The 26,826-nt window shown below is 45.7% G+C and overlaps 1 protein-coding gene and 1 long non-coding RNA gene across 5 annotated transcripts in view; one reads left to right on the forward strand and one right to left on the reverse strand.

Moving 5' to 3' along the window:
- Positions 1–1,370: 1,370 nt before the first annotated feature.
- On the reverse strand, positions 1,371–3,475 carry LOC137860689 (uncharacterized). The gene is made up of 3 exons (XR_011099129.1): positions 3,336–3,475; positions 2,620–2,737; positions 1,371–1,508 (listed from the first exon to the last, which is right to left on the reverse strand). It is a non-coding gene; the product is annotated as an uncharacterized lncRNA (long non-coding RNA).
- Positions 3,476–3,696: 221 nt separating this feature from the next.
- Positions 3,697–26,826, forward strand: part of HMCN1 (hemicentin 1) — a 200,580-nt gene continuing 177,450 nt past the window's right edge. For all 4 annotated transcript variants that reach the window (XM_068691241.1, XM_068691239.1, XM_068691242.1 and 1 more), the window contains exon 1: positions 3,697–4,105. In XM_068691241.1, coding sequence (XP_068547342.1) covers positions 3,841–4,105 — 265 coding nt within the window. In that variant the 5' untranslated portion in view covers positions 3,697–3,840. The remainder of the gene's footprint in view (positions 4,106–26,826) is intronic.

A 26,826-nucleotide genomic window follows, 5' to 3' on the forward strand; every position in this document is an offset into this window, starting at 1 on the left:
TACACACATGGGCATTTCTTGGGGAAATCAAATGGGTGACTTGGAAGGTGATTCTTCTCATTGACAGAGGCATCTGTACAGAATTATGTTGCATACCTCTCATGTGGTGGTCTCCGTTTTCTCTTACAGCTGCAGAGCAACAACCCCATAGTTCTGTACAGAAATCTAGTGCCTATATTGCTGGAAAGGTTGTTTCAAATAGGACCTACAGGCAACAGTTTTGAAATCCTTTCTGAAATCCTATCTCAAAAGCTTAGAAGAGAAGAGATCCACACGTGAAGCAGTGGTCATGCATGCAGGTGCACAGGACTCGCCATATGGGAGACAGTCACCAGCCTTAGCGCCAGTACCTGCTCTCTGAACCTATCACCTCCAGCTCCCTTCCTCAGCAGTCAGACGAGGCCCAGCTGCAACTAACGATACTGATCTGATCTTGAATATAGTTTACAAGGAAGGATATTCCCTAGTAGCTCTTCAGACACAGTGTAAATGACTCTATACCTGACAATGTTTAGCTTGCAATTATAAAACAGAAGTGGTCGAGTGGTTTCACCCAGAGGAAAGACAAGATGAGTGCTAAAAGCATACTGTCTTCATATGAGGCCAGCCGTGTGGCTTACAAAATAGAAGTCACTAGCTGGAAGGGGTCAGTGTTTATTTATTCACTTCTGAGTTAGAACCCTGATCCTGTAATTGCATTCACATGATAAAGTCTCCCCCCAAAAGTAGTGCTAGGTTCTTTGTATATAAATGTGAAGATTTTGCCACATATAACCACAGATTCAGCTGTCTGTCCTTCCTCTTTTCTGCTCCTTGTTTATCTTTTGTTGCAGAGCTGTTAGCAGCAGCCTTACTGGGTTTCAGGCTCTTTGGCATACCGGCTAATTCCTTTTCCTCTTCTAGGATGGCACCTTAACCATGTCCCTCCCAAATGAAGCATAAGTTCTGCCTGCAGGATACTTCAAATCTCAGAATTTGAGACCTAAAACATTGTTTTCAGTTTTGGAGTAGTGAATGTCTTTGACAAATACAAAGTTACACTTCTCGTGTGCATGACTGGAGTGTGAATATACATAAAATACAAAGACAGGACTAAAAACTGGCTGAGAAAACACTGTCTTATTAACTGGAGAGTTCTTGCTATACAATAAGTATACTAATTACATAGATAGCCAAAGCAACATACCCAAAACAAACAGCAAAGATTCCCTCCTTTTCCACAACAATTAATGAAGTTCAAACAAAGCAAAAATAAAATTTAAAAAAACGGGGTGGGGGAACATGATGACTTGGAGGAGGAGTGGGAGTAAAACTTTTTAATGTGCGTGGAGATACAGAGGAACTTTTGTCAAATGTCTGTGACAAAACAGCTCAGAGTATCTGGTATACGTGCAGAGTCTGCTGACCAGCAAAGAGGTGTCGTGAGAAAGAGCTCCGTAGGCGCAGCCTGCTGAGAGTGGTCCATGGGATCCAAGGAGGAGAATCTGTTTTGGTATCAGCAGTTTCCTCTGTAATTAGAGAGTAGCACCAGCTTTAAAAACAATCATTCTGATGTTCTCCTTCAGATGGAAACTTCAGTTTTGAAGTGGACGGTTGTTTACTGTGAACTGGATTGAAACCAGCAACTCTGTCTTTGGTAGCAGCCATTAGACAGTAACATATTTTAGCTGCATATTACAAAATGAAGCAGATTAAGACAAAGGCCCAAAGGGTGAAATGTACTTTATTTCCTTCCCAGTCTTCTGAACTAGTATATTTTCCCCACAGTGTACAAATTGTATACTTTTTATATTTGAGACAAGCTAGGAAGAAAGGAGTTAAATCGTTTAACTCTTTATTCCATTTCTCCTAACAATTTACAGCCACTCATGGCAATTATATAGCCACCTATCAGTCCAGGTGGGTAACGCTTTACTCACACTCAGAGTGATGTAAGTGCAGGGGGAGGAACAGGGCAATCACGCTCAACAGAGTCAGGCTGCAGCAGGGTCTTGCTGTGCCAGGGGCACGGGTCTGTCCCCCGCTCAGCTGTGGCTCTGGCACATGGTCACAGCTCTAAAGAGGAGCATGGTGATTTTTATTGATAGACGATTCTTTGGCAAACTATGAAAATAATTTTGTTGGAGAAGGAAAAAAAAAATTCTCTTGCTACAGGGCTTTCTTCCTGCAAATTTCAAAGGTCTGCTGTGAATAATAGTGTTAGAGCTTCCAAGCTACAAGAATATTTTATAGTGGAAAGTGTTAGGCAACCAAAACAAATATCAGTTCCCACTGTTACAAAGTAAGATTTATTATGGTTTATGTTGTACCTTAAAACCTGCATTAAATGACATTGTTTTGAGAAGCGACACAATGTGTCAAAGAGTTGATTTTTTTCACAGGGACACTGCCTTGGTTTGTTCTAGCTTGTTTACATTTAAATGAGAAATAATTTAAGACAGAAAGAACACGAGAGCTTTCTTTGTCAGAAAAAATGTAACAGGAATCCATCTTCACAAAGGACTAAACAAAATCTTTAAATCCAAGTGTTTCCAGTCTCCAGGGTGTTCAAAATACATATTCCTACTTTATGGCTTGAACGTGTCTCTACTTACAAGATTTGTGAATATTTTGACAAACCTGGTCTGAGTTTTCTGGTAGGAAAGTTACAGATGAGGCAAGTTTTCCATGGTTTGGGGTTTTATGGCGAATGTGTTGCACAGCTCTGGTTATGTGCTTCCTTCTCATGACATCAGTGCTGAAGGGGAGAAAGAATGTAAACATCTGTTTTTTATAATTCAATTCCAGGCTTATAACTTGATTAGGATAAGCAATGTTTCGACGTGATTAATTTTCCAGTCACAATATGATGGTTTGAGCGCACAGTTGTAGCACCAATTTCAAGATGCATAGAGGCAGATTCTGCTAATGAGGCTGGTTCTGCTGCATCGCCCAACCTCCCCAGCCGCATCAAACGCAGCTGACAAGAACCCGCTTGCCTCATCCCACCAAAAACTAAGGATGCGATTTTCCTCCTGCTTTGCAACTACAACCAGGTGATGCTGCTCACCTGGGAGCGCGGTGGCCTCCACCAGCGGGCAGTAAGGCCGGGACCCCAGCGCTGAGTGGGGCTGTGGCCACCTCACCTCAGCCCCGCTCCACTTTCAGGCGGCACTGGGCTAGATCAGATTTTCAGGAGGTATTCCAGGCACTTAGGGTCAGATTTTCAGGAGGTATTTATGTGCCTGCTGGGAGGCAGCGAAGTATCTCTGAAAAACCTGGCCTTAAATCGGGCACGCTGCCTGCGGGCTGCAGGGCAGGCGGGAAGCACCGCGCAGCCCGCTTGCTTGCTTTACCTCGCTGCCTGCTCAAGCGGTGCCTGCAGCTTCTCCGTCCTCCCTCAGCACCACCTCGCAGGAGCAGGGGCAGACTCGGTCCGGGAGGGACCGGGGCTTCGGCCCGCACCTTTCAGGTAGCGCTTGTGGAGGCGAGCGGCGGCGGCGCAGGAGGAGCGGCCCTGGTTCTTGGCGCCCCGGGGCTCCGCGCCCCTCCCCGGCAGGTGCCGGCGCGGCCCCTGCCCCTCAGCCTCGGCGGTCGCCCCGCACGGGGGCCCTGGGCTGAAGGAGGCGGGGCCGGGCGGCGCCGCAGCCGGGGCTCCCTGCGGCGCGGCAGCTCCCGCAGCCCACGGCATGGCCGGGGCTCTGCCTTCTCCCTCGGGGCGGCGCTGCCCCGGTCCCGGCCCCAGCCCCGGCCCCGGCCCTGCCCGATAAGAAAGGCGGAGCGGGGCTGCGGCGGCGCGCAGACAAAAGCTGCGGCGTTTCCTGCGCTCCGCGCTGAGGGGAGCCGGGCGGCCGGCCGAACATGGCTCTCGGCGGGGCGCGGGCGGCGGGGCCGGGCTCTCTCCTGCTGCTGCTGCTCGCCCTCTGCCCCCGCGCTAAGCCCGAGCCGGGCGCCGAGGCGGTTCCCGAGGGAGCCTCCACCCTGACCTTCGTGTTCGATGTCACCGGCTCCATGTACGACGACTTGGTGCAAGTCATCGAAGGGGCGTCGAAGATCCTGGAGACGTCGCTGAAGCGACCCAAGAGGCCGCTGTACAACTTCGCCCTGGTGCCTTTCCACGACCCAGGTGAGGGCTCGCCCCGGGCCCCGCTGAGGGAGGGACCCGGCGCCCCGGAGCGGGGAGCGGGGAGTCGGCAGCGGGGCGGCCGCCGGGGGGCTCCTCCTCACCCGCTCCCTGCCCCTCGCCCAGCGCCCGCTGGCCCACCTTTGTCCCCCCACCGTCGCTGGTTCCCGTTGCTCTGCTTCTCCCCGGCCGTCTGCCTCCCTCCTTGCCACAGCCCTGAAACCAGAGCAGGATGCCCCAGCCCGGTGATGCCTGCGCTACCCGGCGCCGCAAACGCCCGCTTTTTCTTAGGAAAAGAAATCGGAGAAGGATGGGGCGTAAGGGCCCCTGAAAGTAGCCGTTCTGGTGCTAGTTTCCATGGGACTCTGCAGGGTATTCCCGAGGTCGGTGCTTTAGAGTTCGTTTTTTTCAGGAATGTCCTCGAACAAAACCGGGTGCCCCTCCTGTTTCTCCCCAGCCATGGGCACTTCTGCCTGCAAAGCATTTGCTTGCCATTGTTACCAATATCTTAATCGAATTGCTTGGAAAACTAGGGAAAAACTTTCATTTTTTTTCTGTTTTGTTAGCCATGAGCTTGCATAGGTTCTCTCTCCTTTAAAGAAGAGCCTGTCTTTGTTGTATCAGAAAAACATCCATTTATGTATCTTACTATTTTCACCTTTGATGTCACATCTTTTTCTTCTAATTCTGTGTTTTTGTTCTTTTATGAGACAAACCTGTGCGGAACGTAAAGCATGCCATACCACAGATGTGAGCAAGAGGGGAGAGGATTTGCGGCAGTCGCACCCAGAGCTTATTTCTGCCCTGCTGCAAAGCCACGCTAGCAGTTCTCCCTGGAGCTCTTTCTCCCTGGGATGGGGCAGCAGACCACCATGGTGGCTGGGGTGGTTTTGTTTTTTCTCCCCATGATTTTATATCTTTATGTTTACATTTTATCACTTTATATTTACTCTTTACATCGTTCCTTTCTGCTCACTGAAGTGGTTCGTTATGAGGTTGCTAATCCACTTTTTCAGAGGGCTTGGATATCTGCACCAACCCTGAGAGCCAGAAGATGGCCTTGTGTGATGTGATTTTAGTTTGTGAGTCTGTTAGCCTGGTCCTTTCTTCGCAACTCTTGTGCATTTGTGTAGAAAAAAACTTGCAGCCATGGTGTCACTGATACTTCCAGTGCTTAGCTTTCATCACAGGTCAGCTTCAAATCCCTTGTTTCAGTCATTGCTTCCCTCCCCCCCCCCCCCCCCCATCCCACGTGTGCTTGTTTCCTCATTTGCTCTTCCCTTTGGTCGGTTTCTCCATTTTATTCCTTTCTTCCCTGGCCCCCTTGCTTCCACTGGCTCTCTGGGTCTTTGTGTCTGTTACAGCCAGAGCCCTGTAACCATGCTTTCCTGTGCCACCACGACCTTGCTCCCTGCATCCCTTGCTGCCACTTGCTCTCCTTGCTTCACATCTCTACCCCTCGCAGGCTCCTTGTTCTCCTGCCCTGTTTGCTCTCTCTCCCCAGGAGATCCTTTTCCTCAGCAGATTGCACCCAGCAGAGTAGCTGAAACGTTGGTCCACGGGGAGCGGAGCAAAGAGAGACAGTTCTTGTCAGCGATCTGTGTTGGTGTCTCCTGTTAGGGAAGTCCAGCTTCCTTACGCAGCCAGGGGGCCATGCTTCTCACTGTCACGAGTGGCTTGTTAGGTCTTAACGTGGTTTGAAAGGTGCTTAAGTTTAAACTTGACTTTATCTTGACTTCTGAAAATTATTTCTGTATGTCTTTCTTAGAGTTAGTAGGACACAGCATGGGCTGGTGTCTTGAACTTTATGGACATAGCTGCTGATAATCTGGTATTTTACATCTACTGATGACCAAATCTAGATTCTACAAACGAAAAAGAAGGAAATAGTGTTGTGAACACCTCCTTACCACCTTCTATGAACCTAGAGGAAGTAAATTAATTAAAAAATATAAAATAAAAATTTAAAACTGAAGTTGCTTGGCATGTATGTCAGCATCCAATTCACTTACCTAGTGTTGTTCTGTCTGATGGCAGCTCAACTAAACTGATGAGCATGAGATTTCTTTTTTTTCCCCCCAAGTTGTCTGCTTATTTGCACAATTGGGTGATTTCTTTTTGCTTCTTCAGAAAAAAGCTTTGTACACAGCTGTCCCGCAGACAAGCTTTCTTGATGTTTCTGTGAGGTAGCGTGTCCCAGAGGTGAATGGGACGCTAGGAGGAGCACAACATGCAGCTGAACCTGAGCTTCATAGAGCTGGTTTGTACAAGGCTGTCCTGATCCAGACACACTGTTTGTTGATGGGTAATTACAAATGTAACTCCTTTGGTCTCATCACTGATGTTTCACCCCATTCCCTGTTCAGAGCCGGGGCAGTTGCTCTGCGGCACTGCTTGGTTGCTGGTGGCACAGCTCAAGTGCTTTCAGACCAGCCTCAGGACGGACAGATTTCTGGTGAAAAGAGAAGAATATTCATCAAAACCATGCATTAATCTGTCCTGAAAGAGTATTTGACGTTGCACAAGGTACATCTGGATTACAAATAATTTGAGTTATGCAGTAGGATATAGCAGGATTTTCAAATGTGTTGTTACTAAAATGCTGCATAGTGATGTGCCTATGCACTGTGGTGGCCTTTGATGGTAGATTTAAATGTAGTGTCATGACCCCTGCTGTGGTACTTTGCTAGCACTGCGGTGTTTTGGTAAAGCAGTAATAATTGACAAGTTTATTTTGTTGAATTGAACCTGAGGTTTTTGGCACAGTGCAGAATTACGGCCTACAGAAAAGACTTGTAATGGGTTTCACGTGCTGATGCCACTGAGCCATCTGTGCGTATGCTGAGATCCCTATTTTGAAAAAGCCTTTTGGTTTTGGTTTTGTCTTGAGTGTGTCAGAATATGCCAGCAGATCACAGGAATTTTTCTGTTGTGGTTTTTCAATGCCTGAACACTGTCATGGAAGTTTTGTAGGTAGTGAAAAGGGCTCTTGACAAAGAAATCTCTTGCCAGACTTGTATTCAGTGGGAAAAAAATGAAAAAATATCTCCCAAATCAAGGAGAGTTGGCACAGGAAAATACTGTATTGGAGCTAAGGCTTAAGATAACTGAATGCTTTTGTAGTTGCGTGTTGTGGGTCCTGATCTCCTACTAACTCACTCCTATTGTATCCTGTGGAAACAGAACTGGGCTCGGAACATCTCTATTTAACATCTGTGGCCAGCTTTTCTGTTTTTTCTTTATGCCATTAAGGAATTTTGGAACGGAAAACAAGCCCAAGAGGACACATTCATCCCTAGCATTTTTCTGTAAAGCTAATGGAGTTATCCCAGTAATAACTTTGACTCTGCATGATTCAATCAAGCATTCTTCTAGAGTGAATGACTATTTTAAAGACCAAACTCCAGCGGTTTAATTACAAGTATAATGAAGAGAATAGGGTTGCTTTACCCATTTTTTTTAATATATGTAATGTTAAGTGATATCATTAAGTTTTGAGGTAACCCACTCCTATAAATGTTGTTCTAATGGGTTAGCCAGAATTTAAATACTTTTTTTTTTTTTTCCATGGAACAAATATAGAGGAAAACTGACTCTTCACTCGTCCCTGTGATCTTGAAGAAAGGTCTTGTTTGAGTTGCATTCTGAATATAAGGTGTTTGGAGACCTGGGCTAAGCTGCCAGAGTTTGTTGTGCCTGAGCTTGTGCATAGGAATACGCACACAGCAATATTTAATACAATCACAGAACCTTTAAGGTTGGAAAAGACGTTCAAGAACATCTAGTCCAACCATCACCCTACTACCAACGTCACCGACAAAACCATGTCCCTAAACACCACATCCAACCTTGCCTTGAACACCTCCAGGGACAGTGACTCCCACAGCTCCCTGGGCAACCCATTCAATGCCTGACTACTCTTTCTGAGAAGAAATTTCTCTTAATTTCCAACCTAAACCTCCCCTAGCACAGCTTGAGGCCCTTCCCTCTTGTTCTATAGCTGTCTGTGAGAAGAGGCTGACCCCCAGCTCCCCACAACTTCCTCTCAGGGAATTTAACTGTTCTTACAGTAGTGTAGCTATGTGGTTATGTAGGCTCTGGGCTTCTAAGTGCACAGGGTGGTGTTAATACCATTTAATACTCCTAATGTCTACGGATGTCTGACATGAGCATCTCTTGTCCCTTCTTACAAATGGGACAGGCAATGTATTGCCTATGTGACAAACAGGAAAACATGCTGCTTTGTTCAGAGTATTGAACTGAAGTTATCCACTTAGGGCGACACAATGAACGTACAGGAGAGCTAGAAATAAAACTTTTGTTTTTTTTCCTTGGTCCCGCTTTGCTTTTCTGAGAGCAGAGCTCTGACTAAAATGGAATAAGGGCTCATAACTGTGTTTAACTTCATAACCTGTAGTCTCCTCTATTTAGCAGACTTTCAGTGTCATAGTTGTAAAAAAGGTTAAGTTGCTGGTCTACATCCTAACTTGGGAGAAGTTCAGAAGGCCATAGGAAGGTCCCGAGAGCTTTGTTTTTTGTACATTTGATGTTTTTTTTTTAGAAGTTACAAAGAAGAAATATTTTTTCCCCTAGAGGAGAAAAAGAAGACATTAAAACCAGGCCATTAGAGGTATTAAAATATTTCATACTTTGTGATACAAAAATTTTAGCAGTTAGATCAGATGGGCAACAGAGGGAGATGAGAGGCTGTGGGTAAAAACAGAGGAGCACGGGCTTTCCTTCATGGCTTCCCTTCTGCCCTGAGGAAGATGTGTGTGAGTGATGGAGAGCAAACTACTCTGGCCGTAGCCTCTGCCCCTGCCCAGCTGGAGCTGCTCCTGTGCCTTCCCTGCGATCTGTCTGGCCTCAGCCAGCATGGCGTAGCTCCACGTCTTGGGGCAAGCAGCATCCTCCAGCCCCGTTGGCCTCCTGCAGCAAGCTTCTGAGAGTCTCACCTGCTGCCTAGCCTCGCCCTTGGGCGCTCTCCTCCCCCTTGTGTCAACCTTGAGGTTGATGGGTGGCTGTTAACATTTTTAAGCAAAGCCCGAATGTATAGAAATCAATGGTAGAAAACCTTCTCCCATTGAAACCTGATTGTTGTCCTTGATGGAGTTGCTGTGGTATCTATAAAATCATTTGTATGTAACTGTATGGATGTTTTCTTCATCTTCTGGAGGGATTTATCCGGGTCCCTCTAGAAGTAGCTAATTATGTAGATTGCCAGTGCCAGAAGCTCCTGAATCTGAGACAGCTGAAATATGGTGCCATCATCCAAAGACCAATGAGAAAACATCACTTTAAATTCTGTTTTTCTACCACCTAAAGTCTGTGTATGCACATCAGCAAGTTTTACCCTCAATTCTTGAATCTTTTTTTTTTTTGAAGGGAAGGGTTTTGTATCTCTATTTTTGCTGAAAGATATAAAGGATTTCATTCTCTTCTGCATTGCATTATGAATTATTTTTCATGTTGCATCTGACATTGTTGCATACTGAACTTGCACAGAAGTTACTTGTTCTGTTTTGCTTTGCTATCCCTGGCTCCAAGTGGTGGCAATAAGTGAAAAGCTCTGTAGCTCATTAGTAACGCATCCCAGTGTTACAATGTCCCAATAATTATGACTGATGTAGTTGTGCAAATGAGCCTTACTGTTTAGCAGTGCGTGCCTGTTCTCTGTAGCTCCTTGAATTTATGTAGAGGATGCTTACTCCAGACAAATACCTCATACGTTCCTGTTTCTCACGCAGACATCCCTGTAAGTGCCCTTACACCTCAACCGTTCTGTGTGCAAACAGGTAACTGTGTGGGCTTTAAAATTCACTCCTGAATACAGTATTTTTTGTTATGAAAGCTTTTTGTTTGTCTTAAAATCTTTACCCTCGCTACTATCCCTGCGTGTGCTTGAAGACTCGTTCACTTCCAGCTCTAGTGGGCTTTTCTTTGTGTCGCATACAACTCCAATGCTTGCCAAAGAGCAGCCAACGGCAAAAGAAGGGCTCTTCTGGAGGGTCCTGCGAGTTGGGCAGAGCAGGAAGTTGACACGTGGCTGCCATCACTCACAGCAGGCAGAGCCTGTTCAGAAGCCACTTGTTGCTGTCTTTGCTAACATCAGTGTAGATGTGTAGGCATGCATTGCAAAACACAAAGATAGGGAGCAGCACGTATGTTGAGTGACCCTGTGAAGCTATGGTCAACGTTTAGGCTGCTGCTGTTTGCACAGAGACTTACCCGTGCCTTCCTGCTTGAGGCGGCTGCCCTGTGATTCCTCACCCTTAACTGGTTGATCTTGAGGTAGGTGTTACACAGCGCAGACTCAGGCCAGAGAGCGGTTGAGATGGTATGGGTAAAGAACAGCAAAGACTTGCCCCATGTAACAAGTGGCTGGCACAGTGTTTCACCCTGTCCTGAGCTGAAGCGACAGGGCAAGGGGGAATGGCTTTAAAGTAAGAGAGGGGAGATTTAGATGAGATGTTAGGAGGAAATTCTTCACTCAGAGAGCAGTGAGACACTGTCACAGGCTGCTCACAGAAGCCATGGATGCCCCCATCCCTGGAGGTTTTTGAGGCCAGGCTGGATGGGGCCCTGGGCAGCCTGATGTAGTGGGCAACCCTCATGGCACAGGGGTTGGAACCAGGTGATCCTTAAGGTCCCTTCCAATCCAAACTGTTTTGTGATCCTATGAATGACCCAGGCAGCAGCTATGGTACAATTCTTTTAAAAGGCAGGGTGGAAGGAGCATCTGTTGAAGCAGTCTTCTCTGCCTGCCTGAGGCAGCTGAGGAAGGCACTTGTAACAGGGAATGACAGTACAAGAGCTAATTTCGTAGCCATCCGGCTTACCAGTCTGTTCTTCTGCTCCGTCTCCTTCCTCCACTTAGACTTCATTTCTCCAGAGTTGCAGCACTTTGTGTTTCCATGTGAAATCTCACATGGAGGCCAAGCCAATCCTGTTTGTGGCAGTGGCTGTCTAGGAGAAGGAAGAAGAAAACACCTGAGAGGCTGCTCAGGAACTCCATGCTCTGTGTGCTTCTTTACCATCCTTTGGATCACATCCCTGTGCTCCCCCTGAATGCCCTGCCTGGTGCCACAGAGCTGGGCTAGCTGTAGGAGGAGAAGCTTGGGGCGATGGGGCTGGATCCAGCCTGCTGGGATAGGCTGTGCTTGAACGTCTCTGAACCAGTTGTGAGCAGAGAAAATTTTTGTTGGGTTGGAGCCACGTGCTGTGGCTGTCTTTGTCCTGCTGTGCCCGCTCCTTAGCAGCCTTGGGGCTGCTTGCAGGGTGCTGTGTCGACTTGAGGTGTGAGCTTCTGCAGTGTCCTGGCTCATGCTTGACACTGTGTGTCTGTGTGTGTGTTGGAGGCTGCTTGGAATTCTTGCTAGAGCGTATTCAGCTCAGTCTGTGAGGGTCTGGACAAGCTGGATTCCTGGAAAAGGAGCAGGTTCTTTATTTAGTTAATGGATTTTGAATGTGGCCTAAGGAATGCCAGGAGGAACCCTTCAGATGGTGAAAGCCCTCAGATGCCAGTTAGTGCATATTTTCTAATCAATGCTTTGATTTCTGGCATATTCTGTGAGCTTGGGTTTGAAGGAGATGCATACAGCAGAGGAAAAAATTGGGAACATATGTTTTTGAGTTTGCAAATGGCAAAACAATTTCTATGTTGAAAGAGACTGATGGTGTTACTTGATTGCCTTGCCATGCCTTGATGATCAACAGTTTTGTTAGAAGAAATAGGATGGCTTTAACAAAATGTGCTCTTCATATGCTTTCTTTACTACTGGCAGGGTGGATGGGCTTTACCCCTCAATTACGTTGTAGAACATAATTGAGTTTGTGCAATACAACCAGTGGTTAGGTTTTCCTGTGTCAGTTGCATTGCTTTTAAACCTGATTTGTGAGCTTCAGCTCTGCCTACTGCGAGTCCATGTTGGGCCATTGCTGTGGGTCAGACTCGAAGCCCAAGGTTTGCACATTGTATAGGGTCAGTTTGCCTTATATTTTGAAGTGGGGTCAGAGGGGTTTAAATCACACATCCCCTCGTGATCTATTGTTGAACTTCTCTTGTTGCCTCTTGACAAACATGTGCAACCTGTTCTTTGGTGACTGCAGATTTGTGCCAAGCTTCTCCATGTTTTTCCAAAGGAGAGGTGCAGTGACTCCATGCTCCTGAAGCACTTGAATGGGATTGCATTATGTCAGGGAGCATGAGGCCGCCAAGTGCACAGGTTTCATTTGCTTTCACTGACTGCAGAGGGCACAAAAGTTAGTTCAGCTGAAGCCCCAAATTGAGGAGCAATGAAGTCAAGTGAGAGGCTTTCTGTTTGCTGCCTTCCTCCTGCTCTGGGGCTGGCTGTCCAGCTCATTGTCCCTCGGGCTTCTTCTGTCCTGGCATTGCCCTGCCATAGCACACAATGTACCCAGGTGAGCCCACCTCCCACAGGGAATGGGTTACACCCCTCTGTGGCATCCTCCCTGGTGCAGCTCTGGGGCACCCTCATGCCCCTTGGAGTGGGGTATGGCTGTGGGAAGGTGCTGAAGAACTGCCAGTATCTCAGTGGCTATTAGTGTTTTTTTTTGTTTTTTGTTTTTTTTTGCTACTGAAAGCAGGACCACTACTCCATCCCCGTGAAGATCCTCTTCTGGTTGGGCATTTTGAGCTAAAGCGGAGTGATGCTTGGCTCTAGCGATGGGCCTCCAGCACAAGTGTAGGGGCTCCTGCAAGTCTACTCTGCCAAGGGTGGCGGGGACAACTTTTGCTGGAGGATGTGGCTCATTAGTGCACCTCGTGTTCCCTTCACACAGGTTGTCAGCACAGTTTGAACCCTGGGTGTTGACCAGAGCCCCTCTCTGTGCAAGCTGATGGGGTAACTGGCAACTCTGAGACTGATGCTATCGATGGGATTGACCACAGATGGGGGCTACGATGCACTTTGGTAATGTGTATTACAAATGTCACCAGGCTGTGTGGTTCTGAGGAGATGTTAACTTATTGTCCATGTACTCTTCCATGTTGGTTTTCTTTGGCATCCTTAGCTCTCCTCTTTGCAGAGACACTGTGTGCAGTTTTCCAGTTCTATGCGAGTTGTAGCCATCTTCCTAAAATATACTGAACCGCAGAGTTTGGTCTGCAACACATTACTGGTAAAATATTTGCATATTTGAATGTGACATGTTCCCAGACACCAAGCCAATAAGCTGCATACATCACACACAATGAAAGAGAATTGAAAGTGCTGAAGTTACTGTTAGTAATGCATTCCCATTAAGGTCTCTTAAGGATTTAAAGCCATTCCTTACAGCATGTGATAGCTCTTGGGGCAGACAGCTGCCCCCTTATGATGCTGGGCCTGCTGCGGGGTTGAAGTGGAGAGGGTCTGAGCTTTCACTCTGTACTTCTGCACTTCAGTGTTTTCATGGGAGCTGTAACGCTTCCTGCCTCTGCTGTTGCTCCAGCCACAGGAGTGCAAAGTACGAAGCCGGCTTTGAAAGACAGCTTCATGCAGCCTGATACACAGTAGAGCCAAATCCTCAGCATCAGCTTTATAATTAGAGGAGAAATTGCAGTCAGTAGAGCTCTCCCGCAACCTCACTAGTATGCAATTAGGTGTAGCTGAGAGCAGAATGGGACCCCATGTTTTCAGCCTGGAAAATTCCTGCTGAAGTGCCGGGAGTGGGGGCGGGTTTGCGTAATTAAGTGAAAATGAAGGAATGTCTTGGGTAGCTGCAGCCTTAGCCAAATGCCTCCTGTGTTTGCTTGGGATAGCAGCTCTAATCTGCAACCACAGGTTACTGCTGGATCCCTGCCATCTTGTTTAAATTACATTCATGGCCTAGGGGGGTGTAAGCAGGAAGCCATTGTAATTTTCATGCTGTGGACACCAGTGTATTTTCATGAGCTGAAGTTAAGTGTCTCTAGGGATGCTGAATATCGCTAAAACATTTCCTGAGTTCTCTTAAGCTGCACAATGGTATGTCCGAATCTGTTTTCCAAAGGACAGAGCCTTTTGTTTAGTTAGTGAGGTCTCGGTATAGTTCACTGAACTAGTAAGCTTTTCCACTTATAATTTATTGAGGAACAGAAAAAGAGGAGAAAGTTGTGCAAGAAAAATGAGGTGCTTTAGAACAGCTTGGAATACTCTGAGTTCCCTTATGTCCCCATACTAACTTGCATTGTAACTAGGAGGTTGTGACTTTTTAACTGGTGTCTCAGCTAGCTCTTAGGCTGTAAGTAGGTGAGCAGGTTGGGTGTGCACATGGCTTCAGGCAAGTGTGCAAGAGCCAGCTGGGCAAACGGCTCTGCATTTCGTCACTCGAAATCATTCTGTGTGATACTTGGCCCGTGTGGCACCGAGACAGTGGCAGTGTGGTTTAATTTGGAGATCTCCAGCATCGCTGTGCTGATGCTCACCGGAGTTGAAGCCCCAGGAGTGCTGCTTGGCCCTGGGAGGCAGAGGCAGGCGGCTGGTGGAGGTTGCGTGGGGTGAGGAGCTGACGGCGCTGCTGCGGCCTGCATAAGCACTGCCTCCCAACCTCATGGCGTGCTGCCCGAGGGCTGGCATTGGGGCATGGAAAGGGAAGGTGGCCTTGCTGCTGTAACACTTGAGTATTATTCTGCTGCCACAGTGCACGAAGGTGAGAACAGCGCATGCTGGCTCTGTGGCATTTTAAAGCAATGAGCAATTTTATCATGGAAGGAGCGACTCCCTGGGAATAGCATGGTAGCGGTGTGTGGAGTAAAGCGGCTGCAGGAAGCTGAACCTCCCAGGGAAGAGGGCCGGCAGTAGGGCTGCTCCTCTTTGGCCTCCAGCTCTGCCCTTGTCTAGCAGCAGTGCTTTGAAGTGGGTCGTTCCAGCCCTTTGGGCTTCAGCATAGCCACCGATGTGGGTGCGTGCCCCAGTTTTAACTGGGAGCACAGAAATTCTTGCAGGGTAGGCGTGGGAAGGGCACAAGGGAGGCGTCTGTTGCATGCTTACTTCATGGGGATGGGTTTCGTTTCGTGATGGGTATGATTTGAGATGAAACCAAGTATGAAGCTCTAAGTGCATTTTAAGTTAACTCTCTTATTTGTGTAAAACTTGTTCAGAGATGGGAAGGTTTTGTGCACTTGAAGTCTAACATCATAAATGTCCACAGCCAAAATTTGTGGTGTCTCAAGTGCATCTCACCTTTTATGCTGTAGCTTCACTGCCTTAAAAAGGCCCTTAGTTACTGGCAATGAAATGTCCCATTGTCTAGATATAAAAGCCAGTTTTTCCGCTTTGATCCTCTGTCTCATTGAGCAGGTTTTGATCTTGGTTACTGTGGAGTAAATGCAGAGTAATTCCCTTACAGGAAATGATATTAGTCTGGATTTACACCAGTATAACTGAGGTCAGAGTCTGGCTTGGGTTGTCCACTTTTCTATCTTCCTAAATACTGCGTATTTCCCAAATATCCTTTCTAACCTCCTCTTCAGCCCTTGCTGTCTCCTCCTCCTTTCCCAAATTTCAAGAGTAACAATGTAGGTAAAATGTACTTGCTGAAAGATTATTTACCCAGGGTCTGCTTTTTATTAGCTCAGCTGTTTCTTATTTTTTCAGCCCTGTTTGAAGTTTCATTGTACTTGAGATAGGATCTGCATTCATCCTGCTTTTCCTACTTGATTCAATTTTGTCAATTAGAAGTGCGGTGTTTTAAATTATAGGCTGCCCTTCGATGTTATCATTGAGAAAGAACCGTATGCCTCAGTGACATTTCAAAGGCATCGTTAACTCTGAAGTTCCGCAAAAGGTTGTGCCTGAAGGCATTCCTCTTAATCAGCACCATAATGCCTCTGGAAGAGCTTAGCAAATGCTAGATGTGACTTTGGAGAGCAGGATGAATTAAATTGTTCCTGTTTTTGTTTTTATTTCCTGACATTACATGTACATTAGCTCTGTAGAAGTGTACTCTGAGCTCTGCAACAGAGCCTTTTAACTTGGGATGTGTGAGAGACATCTGAGCTTCATTGGGGTTATTCTGTTGGGTTTGCTATTAAGATTGGATGCTTGGGTGGTTTTTATCAGTTTGTATGTAGCTTGTCTGGTCCACTGGGGTCTTGGTCCATGTGATCATAGCACTGGTATGAATGGCTTTACAGTTGGGCTTCTACTGTAACTAAGCTGCTCTACGTTTAGATGTAAAGCTTAGTGATGTGGTTTAGTGGGGGGCTGGTTAGTGTTAGGTCAGAGGTTGGACTAGGTGATCTTGGAGGTCTCTTCCAATCTAGATGATTCTGTGATACTGTTACAGTGTCTTGACCTTCATTTGATCATGTATAGTCCTGTCCAGAGTATCCTGCTCTTAACTATGGTGGTAAAGCAAGGACAAGAGAAGAGCAGCACCCCTTCTCTCATGATTTGGAGACGGTGGGCAGAAAGGAGCTAAGTCTGTGTCAAAACACATACAAATGGTTTTGGATATATTCTGTTGATTTTGATGCATTTTTTTCATATGCTTAAGTGTTTTCCTGAATGAGGCCCTAAGGGTTTGCCTCAGGCTACAAAGAGAATCTTTGGCAGAGCAAGTGATTGAACTTGAATGATACGATCTTAATAGTTTGGGTGGCATTTTACACTGCAGAAACCTGAACCTGAACTTCATGGAAAGCCTGAATCAATATTCATGCCTGTACCTGAATCTCTCCTGCATTCCAGGTAGCTGCAGTCTGCACCATCAGCATACGGATGGGCAGTTCGTAGAAACAGACAGCTCCTTGATTCTGTACACAGACAGTAACTTAGAGTTCGTCAGGCACTTTAGCCTGACTGTTACTGTGTGTGGGACCTCTGGGTTGCTTTGGGAGTGCCATTCATAGCTGTGTGTTTTTTTTTTTTCTCATGATTTTGAATTTTTATCTAATCTCAAACCTTCTTTTGAAGGCAAGAGATAATGCGTAAGGGAGAAGCCCAGAGCAGCGGTAGCGCAGCCATCAGCTCGGATAGCTGTGCTTTCTCCTTAGAAAGGTCTGCACTGTGGGCCAGATGTTGGCTCCCTTTTCTCAGGCCCTTGGTGGTGGAAGCCTTGTGGCTGGTATGAGAAAATTCCAGAGGGTGACAGAAGTTTTAGGCTGCACCGAGAGCACTCTGCTACTTGCCAGTGGCACCCCCAGTCCTGGTATGTGGCAGCTGTTGTTTGGAAGCCAGCACCCGCCTTTCCCTTGGGCTGACTCCAGCATTGGAGCAGGTCCTAGTTAAAGTATCCTGGCCTGAATTGTCAGAGGGTGCATTAGAGCACCCTCCCACTCACAGAGTGGGGCTTTCTCAGCATTATGTTGTGTCTGGAGGAGGATCATCTTTTGTTGCCCTATGGAGGGTGCTTGATGGCATCCCCAAATCTGAATTCTTGCAAAGGAATGTTATAAATGAAGTCTCAACTCAATCAGAATTTAGTAATATTTATAAAAGGAATATTTATAAAAGGTATAAAAGGCAAGTAAACAGTGCTGGGTGTGTGGGGAGTCTACGCTACACCAGCCCGCGCACACGAACATCAAACATTCTAAATATACAGAACATTGCTTTTACATAGTAAACCCGAGTATGCCTATACATACGTACAATCAGAAAAGGTAACAATCCTTTAAGTTCCATGACTTAACAGTCTCCATTTTCCATTCCTTTTGAACAATGTCTTGCTTTAAGTTGCCACGCAACTCAGCCTTCGGGCCTTATGTATCCCGTTCTTCACAGATCGAAGAAAAGCATATCCATCTCCTTTTCAAGGCCAATAGGGCCTGTGTCAAAAGGCACGTCCAGGTCACCAGGGGGCGGAACAGCAAAAGCCCTCGATGGCTGTAGCAGCAGAGGGCCCATGGCGTAGCAGTCGGATCAGTAAAGGAGCCCGCAGCTCCCTCACTGTCTGGCAAACCACACGTTTCTGACTGCGGTCCCACAGGGCTCTTTAAGGCCTCAGAGACTGCTCACCAGGTACCGAGCAATCCCACTGCAACCTTGTCATTTTTAGTTGCAGAGTCCCACACCTTGACATCAGTTTGGTCCAGTGTTTCAGGCTCATAAACTGTCTGATCGTTAATCAGGAGAATAAGCTGTAAGGTTACCAGGACAGTCTTTGTTTCTAAGGACGTATGATTCCCCATAATGCCCGGCTGCTTACCAGCGAGGGGCAGTTGTGTGCGCGGGTCCGCTTCTCTCAGCTTGAGCTTCTTCCCAGCTCCGGTGCGCCTGTTTCCAGCAACTTTCAGTACAAGCTTCTCTGAGCAGTTTGCTGAGTTTGCCCGAACCTAACAGGCGATCAATGTACTTGTTCATGTCCTGTGCATGGAGTCTCCTGAATCACCCTTCTTAGTTCCCTCTAAACTCTTTTACATTCCTGATGGCCTCACCGTTAAGAGTCTGATGTTGTCATCAACCACGGGGCTTTCCGACCCCCATGGCCACACTCCCACATCTCCCCCTTCTTTATTAATATCAACCATTTTCTCCACACGAATTACCACTCCATACTTAACACTCTCAATGCAGGTTTGAGTGCTCAACAGTTTTAGGAAGCTGGGGACGAGAGGGAAACATTTTTATTCAATTAAATACTATCTGTGGATTATAAAATTCCACTGAGTTTTACCATGTTAAAAATGCAAGCACACTCCAAACTAATTCAAAAAGCAGATGTGGGGAAGGAGGGAGAAGGAGGATATGGGAACATTAACTTTTTTACCCCAAACAAAATAGTCTTTTTCCACAACACATAAGGATTACTTCAATGAGCTAAACAGGAATACTTCATGCAAAAACATTGTTTTCTGTTTTCTCATCTTTTATAATTTGTTCTAAGTAATTCCACTATTTATGCTCAGGCTGCTGGCATCAGCTGAAACACAGAAATCAGCTCAGGATTCTCAATTGCCTTGATCCTGGTATTTGCCAGTTCCATCTCCTGTCTAATGTAGCCCAACAAGACCGGGAGGTATTCAACACACTGCTGGAGAAACGCAGCACGTGTGCCTGTGGAAGCAAAATGATAAATCACTAGTAATTAATAGTTACTCTTAGAGAGTTACTGAATTTTAAAACTGGAAGCATTTACCACACATAATGTTTACAAGAAACTGTTTGGGCTGTTTAACTGACACAGAGCACAAAGCTTTCTTCCTGTTATATATGGAGTGGTAATTCATGTCGAGAAAATGGTTGATATTAATAAAGAAGGGGGAGATTTGGGAGTGTGGCCATGGGAGTCGTAAAGCCCCGTGGTTGATGACAACATCAGACTCTTAACGATGAGGCCATCAGGAATGCAAAAGAGTATAGAGGGAACTAAGAAGGGTGATTCAGGAGATTCCATGCAGTCTCGGGTTGCTTGTTCTCCAGTCGTTAAGGCACGAAGTTTCTGGGTGCTTGCAGTTGCTGTTATTTGCAAAGTTGTTTGACCAATGAGAAGTTGTTTTGAAAAGAACTGCTGTGGGGAGAAGGATATAAGAGGGGAGCCTGTCCTCGAGATTAAAAAAAAAAAAGGCAACACAATGTGACGAAGTTACGTCATCAATAAAGAAGCAGAAAGAAGGAATGAATGAAAAGGAACAGGCTAGCAGAACGGAGACCAGGATGGGAGCAGGCACATTGATCGCCTCATGAAGATAGGTTCAGCCAAACTCAGCAAACTGCTCAGAGAAGCTCGTACTGAAAATTGCTGGACATGGGCACACCGGAGCTGGGAAGAAGCTCAAGGCTGAGTTGCTTGACAACTTAAAGCAAGACATTGTTCAAAAGGAATGGAAAATGGAGACTGTTAAGTCATGGAACTTAAAGGATTGTTACCTTTTCTGATTATTTGTATGTATAGGCATAGTCGGGTTTAGTATGTAAAAGCAATGTTCTGTATATTTAGAATGTTTGATGTTCGTGTGCGCGGGCTGGTGTAGCGTAGACTCCCCACACACCCAGCACTGTTTACTTGCCTTTTATACCTTTTATAAATATTCCTTTTATAAATATTACTAAATTCTGATTGAGTTGAGACTTCATTTATAAGAAGAGCAAATGTATTCTCACTATCTTCCTCTTTCTTCTCCCGAAGCCAAGCAACAGCTCCCCTACAGGCATCAATCCCCTGCTCTGCTGGGGCATCCCCCCGTGGATGTGCCGTGTCCTGTTCTTGTGGGCAGGGCACTGTGACACCGTGAAGGGGTGACAGAAATCTGCGCAGAACCTGAGTGGGATCCTGCTGGCATGATGAGCCACGCTGCATGGATAAGCGTGGTAAATCTGGATGGATTTGTAGCCAACCAGTTAAGTGTTCATGAATCTTGCTGTAATGAGCTGCCCGGAGTTACTGCGTGCATAGGAGAGCTAGTAGAAAAGGAAGTGTGCTGCTTTGCCTGCTCAGAAGTAACTAACTGGTAGTACTGTGTGTTTGGCAGTGGAGTCCCAGACCTGATTCAGCTTTAACCCGTACAATGTACAAAACTGTTTTGCTTACGTCTTTTCCATAGAGATGTCCTTTGGCTTGGTAGGGCAGCGTCGTCTGCTTCAAAAGCTGCTCAAGCCCAAATGATTTTAGGTAGAGCCTGCAGAATGGACAAGAAAGTGACAAATCAAGTTTTAGGACAGGGACTAATGAGTGGGGCTTTCTTACCCTGAGGTGGCTTGCAAGTGCAGTTTGCACTGCACACATGCCTGTGCAGTTGGTGATGAAACTGCTGTGTTCCACAGCTGGCCAAGCAAGCTCAAACAGCTCTCTGACAAATGCCCGAGACTTCCAGGTTTGGTTCTTTTCTAGCCTTATTAGATTTTAAAAATGTATGTTGTTACATGATAGTGTTTTACTGTCTGAGGTCTCAACTCAATAGCCCAAATGACTGTCAGCAGAGAATTGGATTTGAAGTGGAAGATTGTTTACATGCCGTGGCATGTACATAAGGTCAGGGAATTTGCAGGTTTTCTTTCCCCAATGGTCAGTAAACATGAATGACCTGAAAGAGGACTGTAGGGATAGACTGCTGAGAGGTGGTGGGGCACTGGGACACGCTTCTCAGGGCAGTGGTCATGGCACCAAGCTGCTGGAGTTCAAGGAGCGTTTGGAGAATGCATTCAGGCACAGGGCCTGGTATTTGGGTGGTCCTTGGGGGACCCATGAGTTGGACTTGATGATCCTTGTGGGTTTCTTCTAACTCAGATATTCTATGATTCTGTGGTCAGGATGGGAGACTTCTACACAACAGGATTTATTTAACAAATGCTCTTAGACATTAATTGCATGACTACTTGGGGGACAAGCTCTGCTTTTTTGATTCCTCCCTCAAATTAAAAGGATTAAATAAATGCTCTTCCACGGAGGTGGCAGAAATTTCACTCCTTTTCTGCACAGCTGTGAAATGGCTCCTAGCAGCTAAAGCGAGGAGGATTGTGAGTGCCAGGACGTGGCTGGTCAGCTGCTCTGAGTGTGAGCGGTGAAAGGAAGAAGAAACCACACCATGAGGCACCTTTGGTGGTTTGTGCCCAGAAAGGAAGGAGCTGCGTAAGGCCGTTGTCACCACCCAGCTGTTCTGGCAGCCCTGGAGGAACTCCACAGGCTGGCTGTGCAAATCCTTCCCTGGGTTTGTGGTGGCCATTGAAGTTTCTCAGGCTTCCTTGTGTGTAATTCTGCAGTAAGTTTATTCCTTCCTGAATGATTTCTGCTGCTTAAAATTGTTTTTGTTGGTGCTTTTTAGAAAATTACACAATTGCAAATGATACGGGCAAAAGCAAAGGGATGAGAGAGAACTGCTTCCATCTGACTTATCAGCTACCAAAATAAGCAGTGCTCTAGTAAGGGTTTTGAGAGATTTAGCTGGCCTTCAAAAACTTGCTATATCTTTCTTTTCAAATCACTGCTTCAATCCAAACCTCATCTTTTCAAAAATAGACCTAAAATGTTTCAGAATCTTTTTTTTTTTTTTTTTTTTTTTTTTTTTGCACAGATTGGCTTTGTCAGATGAGGAGTTTTGCAGGTGTTTTCTGCAGCTTTTTCCCAATCACTTTCTTGTGCAATAGAGCCTTGCCAGGAATAATGAGTGGTGTCTGTAAGTAGAAATAGAAATAAAATATCTACGAAGTCTTCTATCTTCATAGTAGATTTTAAAAAGGACAAAAAAGTTGCTTTTAATGAGACACACCAGTTACTGGCCCTTATCAAACATATTTAAATAGATGCTTTAACTTAAGCAAATTGTCGCTTCTTTGTTGCTCCTTTGTTCACGGCTGTATTTGAGGCAGTGCTGAACCATGGTTAGAGCCCTGGGGGTAGTGCTAACAACTGGGTGTTGTCAGAGTGAATGAGCAGTGTATACAGACAGCATTATTTGCCATAAAATTGCATGTGCTGCCAGCTGCAGATGGATTAGTTTTGTGAAGTGGACATTTACTTAGAATGAGGTATGAGGATTTGAGTTTACAGTTATAATGGCTGAAAGGGAACAGTTTGGGTTTCTAATGGTTTTACGTTGGTAATCCTTTAGCCATTAATTATCTGGTGTAAGACTTACTGGGAGCATGGGTCAGTTCTAATTGAAATCAAGAAAAACTTTGTCATTGACTTGAATACAGATGCTTTTTTGATAGTATATAAAAAAAAAAAAAGGAGACTTTTGGTACAGAGTAAATCCATATGCAGAATACAAGGAGCCATGTACTGAGTGTAGCAACTTCTTTCCTAGCAGCTGGTCTCAGTACTTTATTTTTGTTATGCTTGGAAATATCCATTCTCAAAAGATGGCAATTGGATACATCATAAAACATTTTATAGCACAGAAATGCACATATACGCATGTGCAAGGCCTCATGGCATGGAACATTGTTTTCATTCTCCTAGAATTTTCTGTCAGAAATCTTCTGTGTGTGTGTTCTTTTGAGAAACCGGTGGCTTGGTATGAAAACTGAGGAAAACTTAGTTTTGTTTTAATTATGCAAGGATAGTTAGGTCTGTGGTTATAGTCTCATCATCTTTTCTCCTTAGGGCTGATTGGCTAATTGTGTGGCTTGCAGATAATTGCCAAGAATGCAAGAAAATTGCAAGAGTGCAAGAAAGTGCACGTGCAATTGCCAGGAGTGCAAGAAAACAACTTATTTAAATAACTTTTCAAGGATTGTGTCTGGCATCTGAATTAGGTCAGTCATGTGCTGTTCTGCCTTGTCCCACATCACTTAACCTTCTGTGGGCAAAGAAACCCCAATGGAGACATTTAAGTATGGCACTGTTACATCTGTGATATCTTTTTAAGCTATATTTTTTAACCGTATAGAATCATTAAGGTTGTTAGTTATCCCCTATCCTTCATGAAAGCCATGTGGCTGCAGTTCCAGCGTGAGCCAGTTGTTTGGTTCTGGTTGTGCGTCTGATCAAAAAGCTGACCTGGCCTTGAGTAAGGTAGCGCTCTCCAAGGATCTTCCAAGTCTCTTTGAGCAAACTAATTGGTGAATATAATTATTCAAGCAGAACAGGCTCTTAATTAAGACCTTGTAATTGAATTAATTGACTCTGGAAAAATAAGGCATGACTTTCTTTTTTGTCACTCAGCCTATGGACCCCTACTGTCTTGGGATGCGTTCAGGGAATGTGGTGGGAAGCAGAGGTGAGCGCAGACAGAGCCATTGGGGAAACTTGCGGAGCCTGCTGGCAGCAGAGCTCGGAGGGTCCCGGCCAGCAGCTGCATGGGCAGCAGCTTGACACAGAGCTTTGCAGGATGCTGCAGCAAATAAGTGAGCCCTGTAACCTAACGCCAAGTGTAAATTGAGATTTAAAAGTTGAGTTTTAAAGACAATTTGATTTGACTTCAACATGTTATGATTGTTAATCACAAAATAGGACTGTAAAATTTGTAGTTACATTCATTCCTGCCTTATCCTTCAGTGTAAGCTCTTTATCCAGCACTGTTACAAGTGTTGAAGGAGTATTGCCAAAATACACAGACACAGAGAAGAGACAGAAATAGACCTGGACTGAACTGGAGTTCAGTCTGGAGAAAGAATTTAAAGAGTGTTATGAACTGAATTTTACTCAGTTCAGATTGTTGTTAACAAGGGAAATAAACACAAGCAGAAAGTAATCTGATGACCTTCTCAGATGTTCCCTGGGAGCTACAAGCGTGGGCAAGCTTCAGTAAACGCTTGCTGCTCCCCTGCTGCGCGGTAAGGAAGCGGCGGTTGCGGCTCTTATCAGCTGTTTATCCCTTACTGTAGGGCTGAAGGAAGCAAAGCAGCTTGGCAATGCTTGCGTGCTGTATAGAGTCAACAAATGCATTTTCCTCGTCTGCTGGTGATTTGTTATTAGACAAGAAAAGGAGCATCACAAACTTGTGTACTCTTAGGCTAAGAAGCCTAAAACCAAAAGACTTCCTGCACGGAGGAGATGCGTATGAGCACGGGCAGCAGTTGTGTACGGGCTTGGGTCCCTGGGGTAGCTGCAGGCCTGCACGCGGAGGACCACCTGGCTGAGGCTCTGTAATCCCGGTGGCTCTTCCTGTCCCTTGGCTTCTCCCAGGGGTTGCCAGCTGTGGCTGTGTGTTCTGTAGTGTGGGCAATTGTCCACTGACAGCTGGCTGGAGATGGCCAGAGTCACTTCAGAAATGCTGGCTGCCGGCCCTGGTGAGGAGGGACCTGGGGGGCTGTTGGAGCTGCCAGGGGACGGGGCAGGAAGGTGGGTCCCCTGCAGGTGCCAGCACTCAGAAGGGTCTGTTGTCTCCAGAATGAAAAACCTTGCCTTGTGTCAGTCTCCTTATGTTTGGGATGGGTAACAGCCTCTGGCATTGCTTTGAATTTTAACCACACAGCGTCAAGGTTTCTGGTCTCCTTGCCTGGTATTTGTGCACCAGCAGTAGACAAAAATCTTCTCCCCTAACAGTGGAACCAGAGGGGATGTTCAAGTGCATTGTTTTCTTGGAACAAAAATCATCCTGGAGACCTACTTAATTCAGGCATTCTTTTTCTTATTTCTAGCCTGAGGAAATAGGTCTTCTGCGGGTGGGTCCATAATGAATGGGATGTGGTGCCACCCGTGCTAGGGACTGGAGAAGCTGTAAGGCTGTTTTCTGCATCATTCACAGGGAATTTGTAGAAAACATTTATTTTAACTGTTTCTGTAGACAATGAGGCTATTCTGCATATCCTATTTTATTTCTGTAGTTCTTAGAGAAGTTAACAATAGGCTTGCTACTGTGCTAGGCAAACAAGCACCTATTTTTTATTATTGGTTATTGCATTTGGTAAATAACTTGTAGAAAATGACACTCTTGACCCGTAAGCTGAATTTAGTGCTGGCTGTAGTAGATGAAAGATTTTCTTCACTGGAAATCCCCAAGCTGGCTTTCCTTTTCCAAGAAATATAAGCATGTATAGTGTCATTTTTTTTACCATTGTTTTTTTTCTTTATCAAATAAAAAACAACATAAGGCTCTTAGATGTTATAAGAATGAGAAATATAATAGATACTAATAATTAATAACTTAAGGCAGATTTTTAGCAAAATCTTATACCTTTGGTCTCTAGGATTCATCCATGCTTTGGCCACTTGCCCTGAGGTAACTGCTGGAGAATTAGATGGATGAGGGTGGTGACTGTGTCCAGCAGTGACCTGAGAACGGACCTTCGGCAAGCCTTCACGCTAGGCTGCTTGGCAGTGATTTGCTCTTTGTCTGGATGGTCTGCATGGGTTTTGTATGGATGGCCAGTGACAGGAGGAAAGGCTCCTGTGCAGACAGACCCCTTCCAGTCTTAAGTTGAAGCTGCATGTTAAAGTCAATAGTCATAAGTCATGAGACTGAAAGTTATTAAAAAAAAAAGTGTTAAAGGAACATGAGGTTGCTGGGTTGGTTTGGCTTCTTTTCTCTTTGGTTAAGAATCTGGCAGAAGTTGCTCACTGCAGTTCTTGGGCTTTCTAAACATTAATATAATTATACCCAGCTTAGAGCCTGAAAGTGAAAGTGACCGAGTTGTGAGGGAATATCATTAGGAAGAAACTAAATAGCCAGTAGCACACACTAGGGCTGAGCATCCTGGCTGACTCCAGCACCCCTCAAGTTCCCTGGGAGGATGCTGCCAGTGGGGCTTGCATTAGCCTGGGGGGAGTGGGTGGTGGTGGTGGTGGAGGTAGGCAGCACCCCCAGAGTTATTGCTTGCGCTGCAGGAAGGCTTCAGTGAGGTGTCTGTCTGCATAGCTCACAGCTTCACTGTGAGTTGAGGGGTCCTTTGCTATAGAGGATGAAGCACAGGGCTGTAAGGCTTTTTTTTTTTTTTTTTTTTTCCTATAGGTGGTGGTTAGCATTGCTTAGCCTAACTTAGGTGTTCAGTCAGATGCTTGCATTGAGTGGTCTACTAAGGAAATTTGGAATTGGTTAAAACTGGAGCAGTGTTTTAATTGCAGTAATGTTGAAAACACTAATTCATCTGGTTCTGTCATAATACAGCTGTTTGAGAAATAAAAAGGTTCACTATAATTTGAAAGATTGCAACGAGAAATATTTTCTCTGTAGTTGCAGCTGTGACATCTTGCTCCAGTATTGGAAAAGAGAAGAAACTTGCTGTGAAAGATTTCTGAAGGCATCTCACGAGTGGTAAAGAGGGCTGGGTAGCCAGACTGAGCTCCAGATGAGCTTTGGCCTTTCTAATTTTGTCCCTGAACATCCTTACAACATCCTTACAGTCCTCCTGAGTGGCCTGCCCTCTTTTCCAAAAATCATAAACCATCTTTTTTTTCTTTTTTTTTTTTCTCTTTTT

The sequence above is a fragment of the Anas acuta genome, chromosome 8, assembly GCF_963932015.1.
Source record: "Anas acuta chromosome 8, bAnaAcu1.1, whole genome shotgun sequence".
In the NCBI taxonomy this organism is placed as follows: Eukaryota; Metazoa; Chordata; class Aves; order Anseriformes; family Anatidae; genus Anas; species Anas acuta.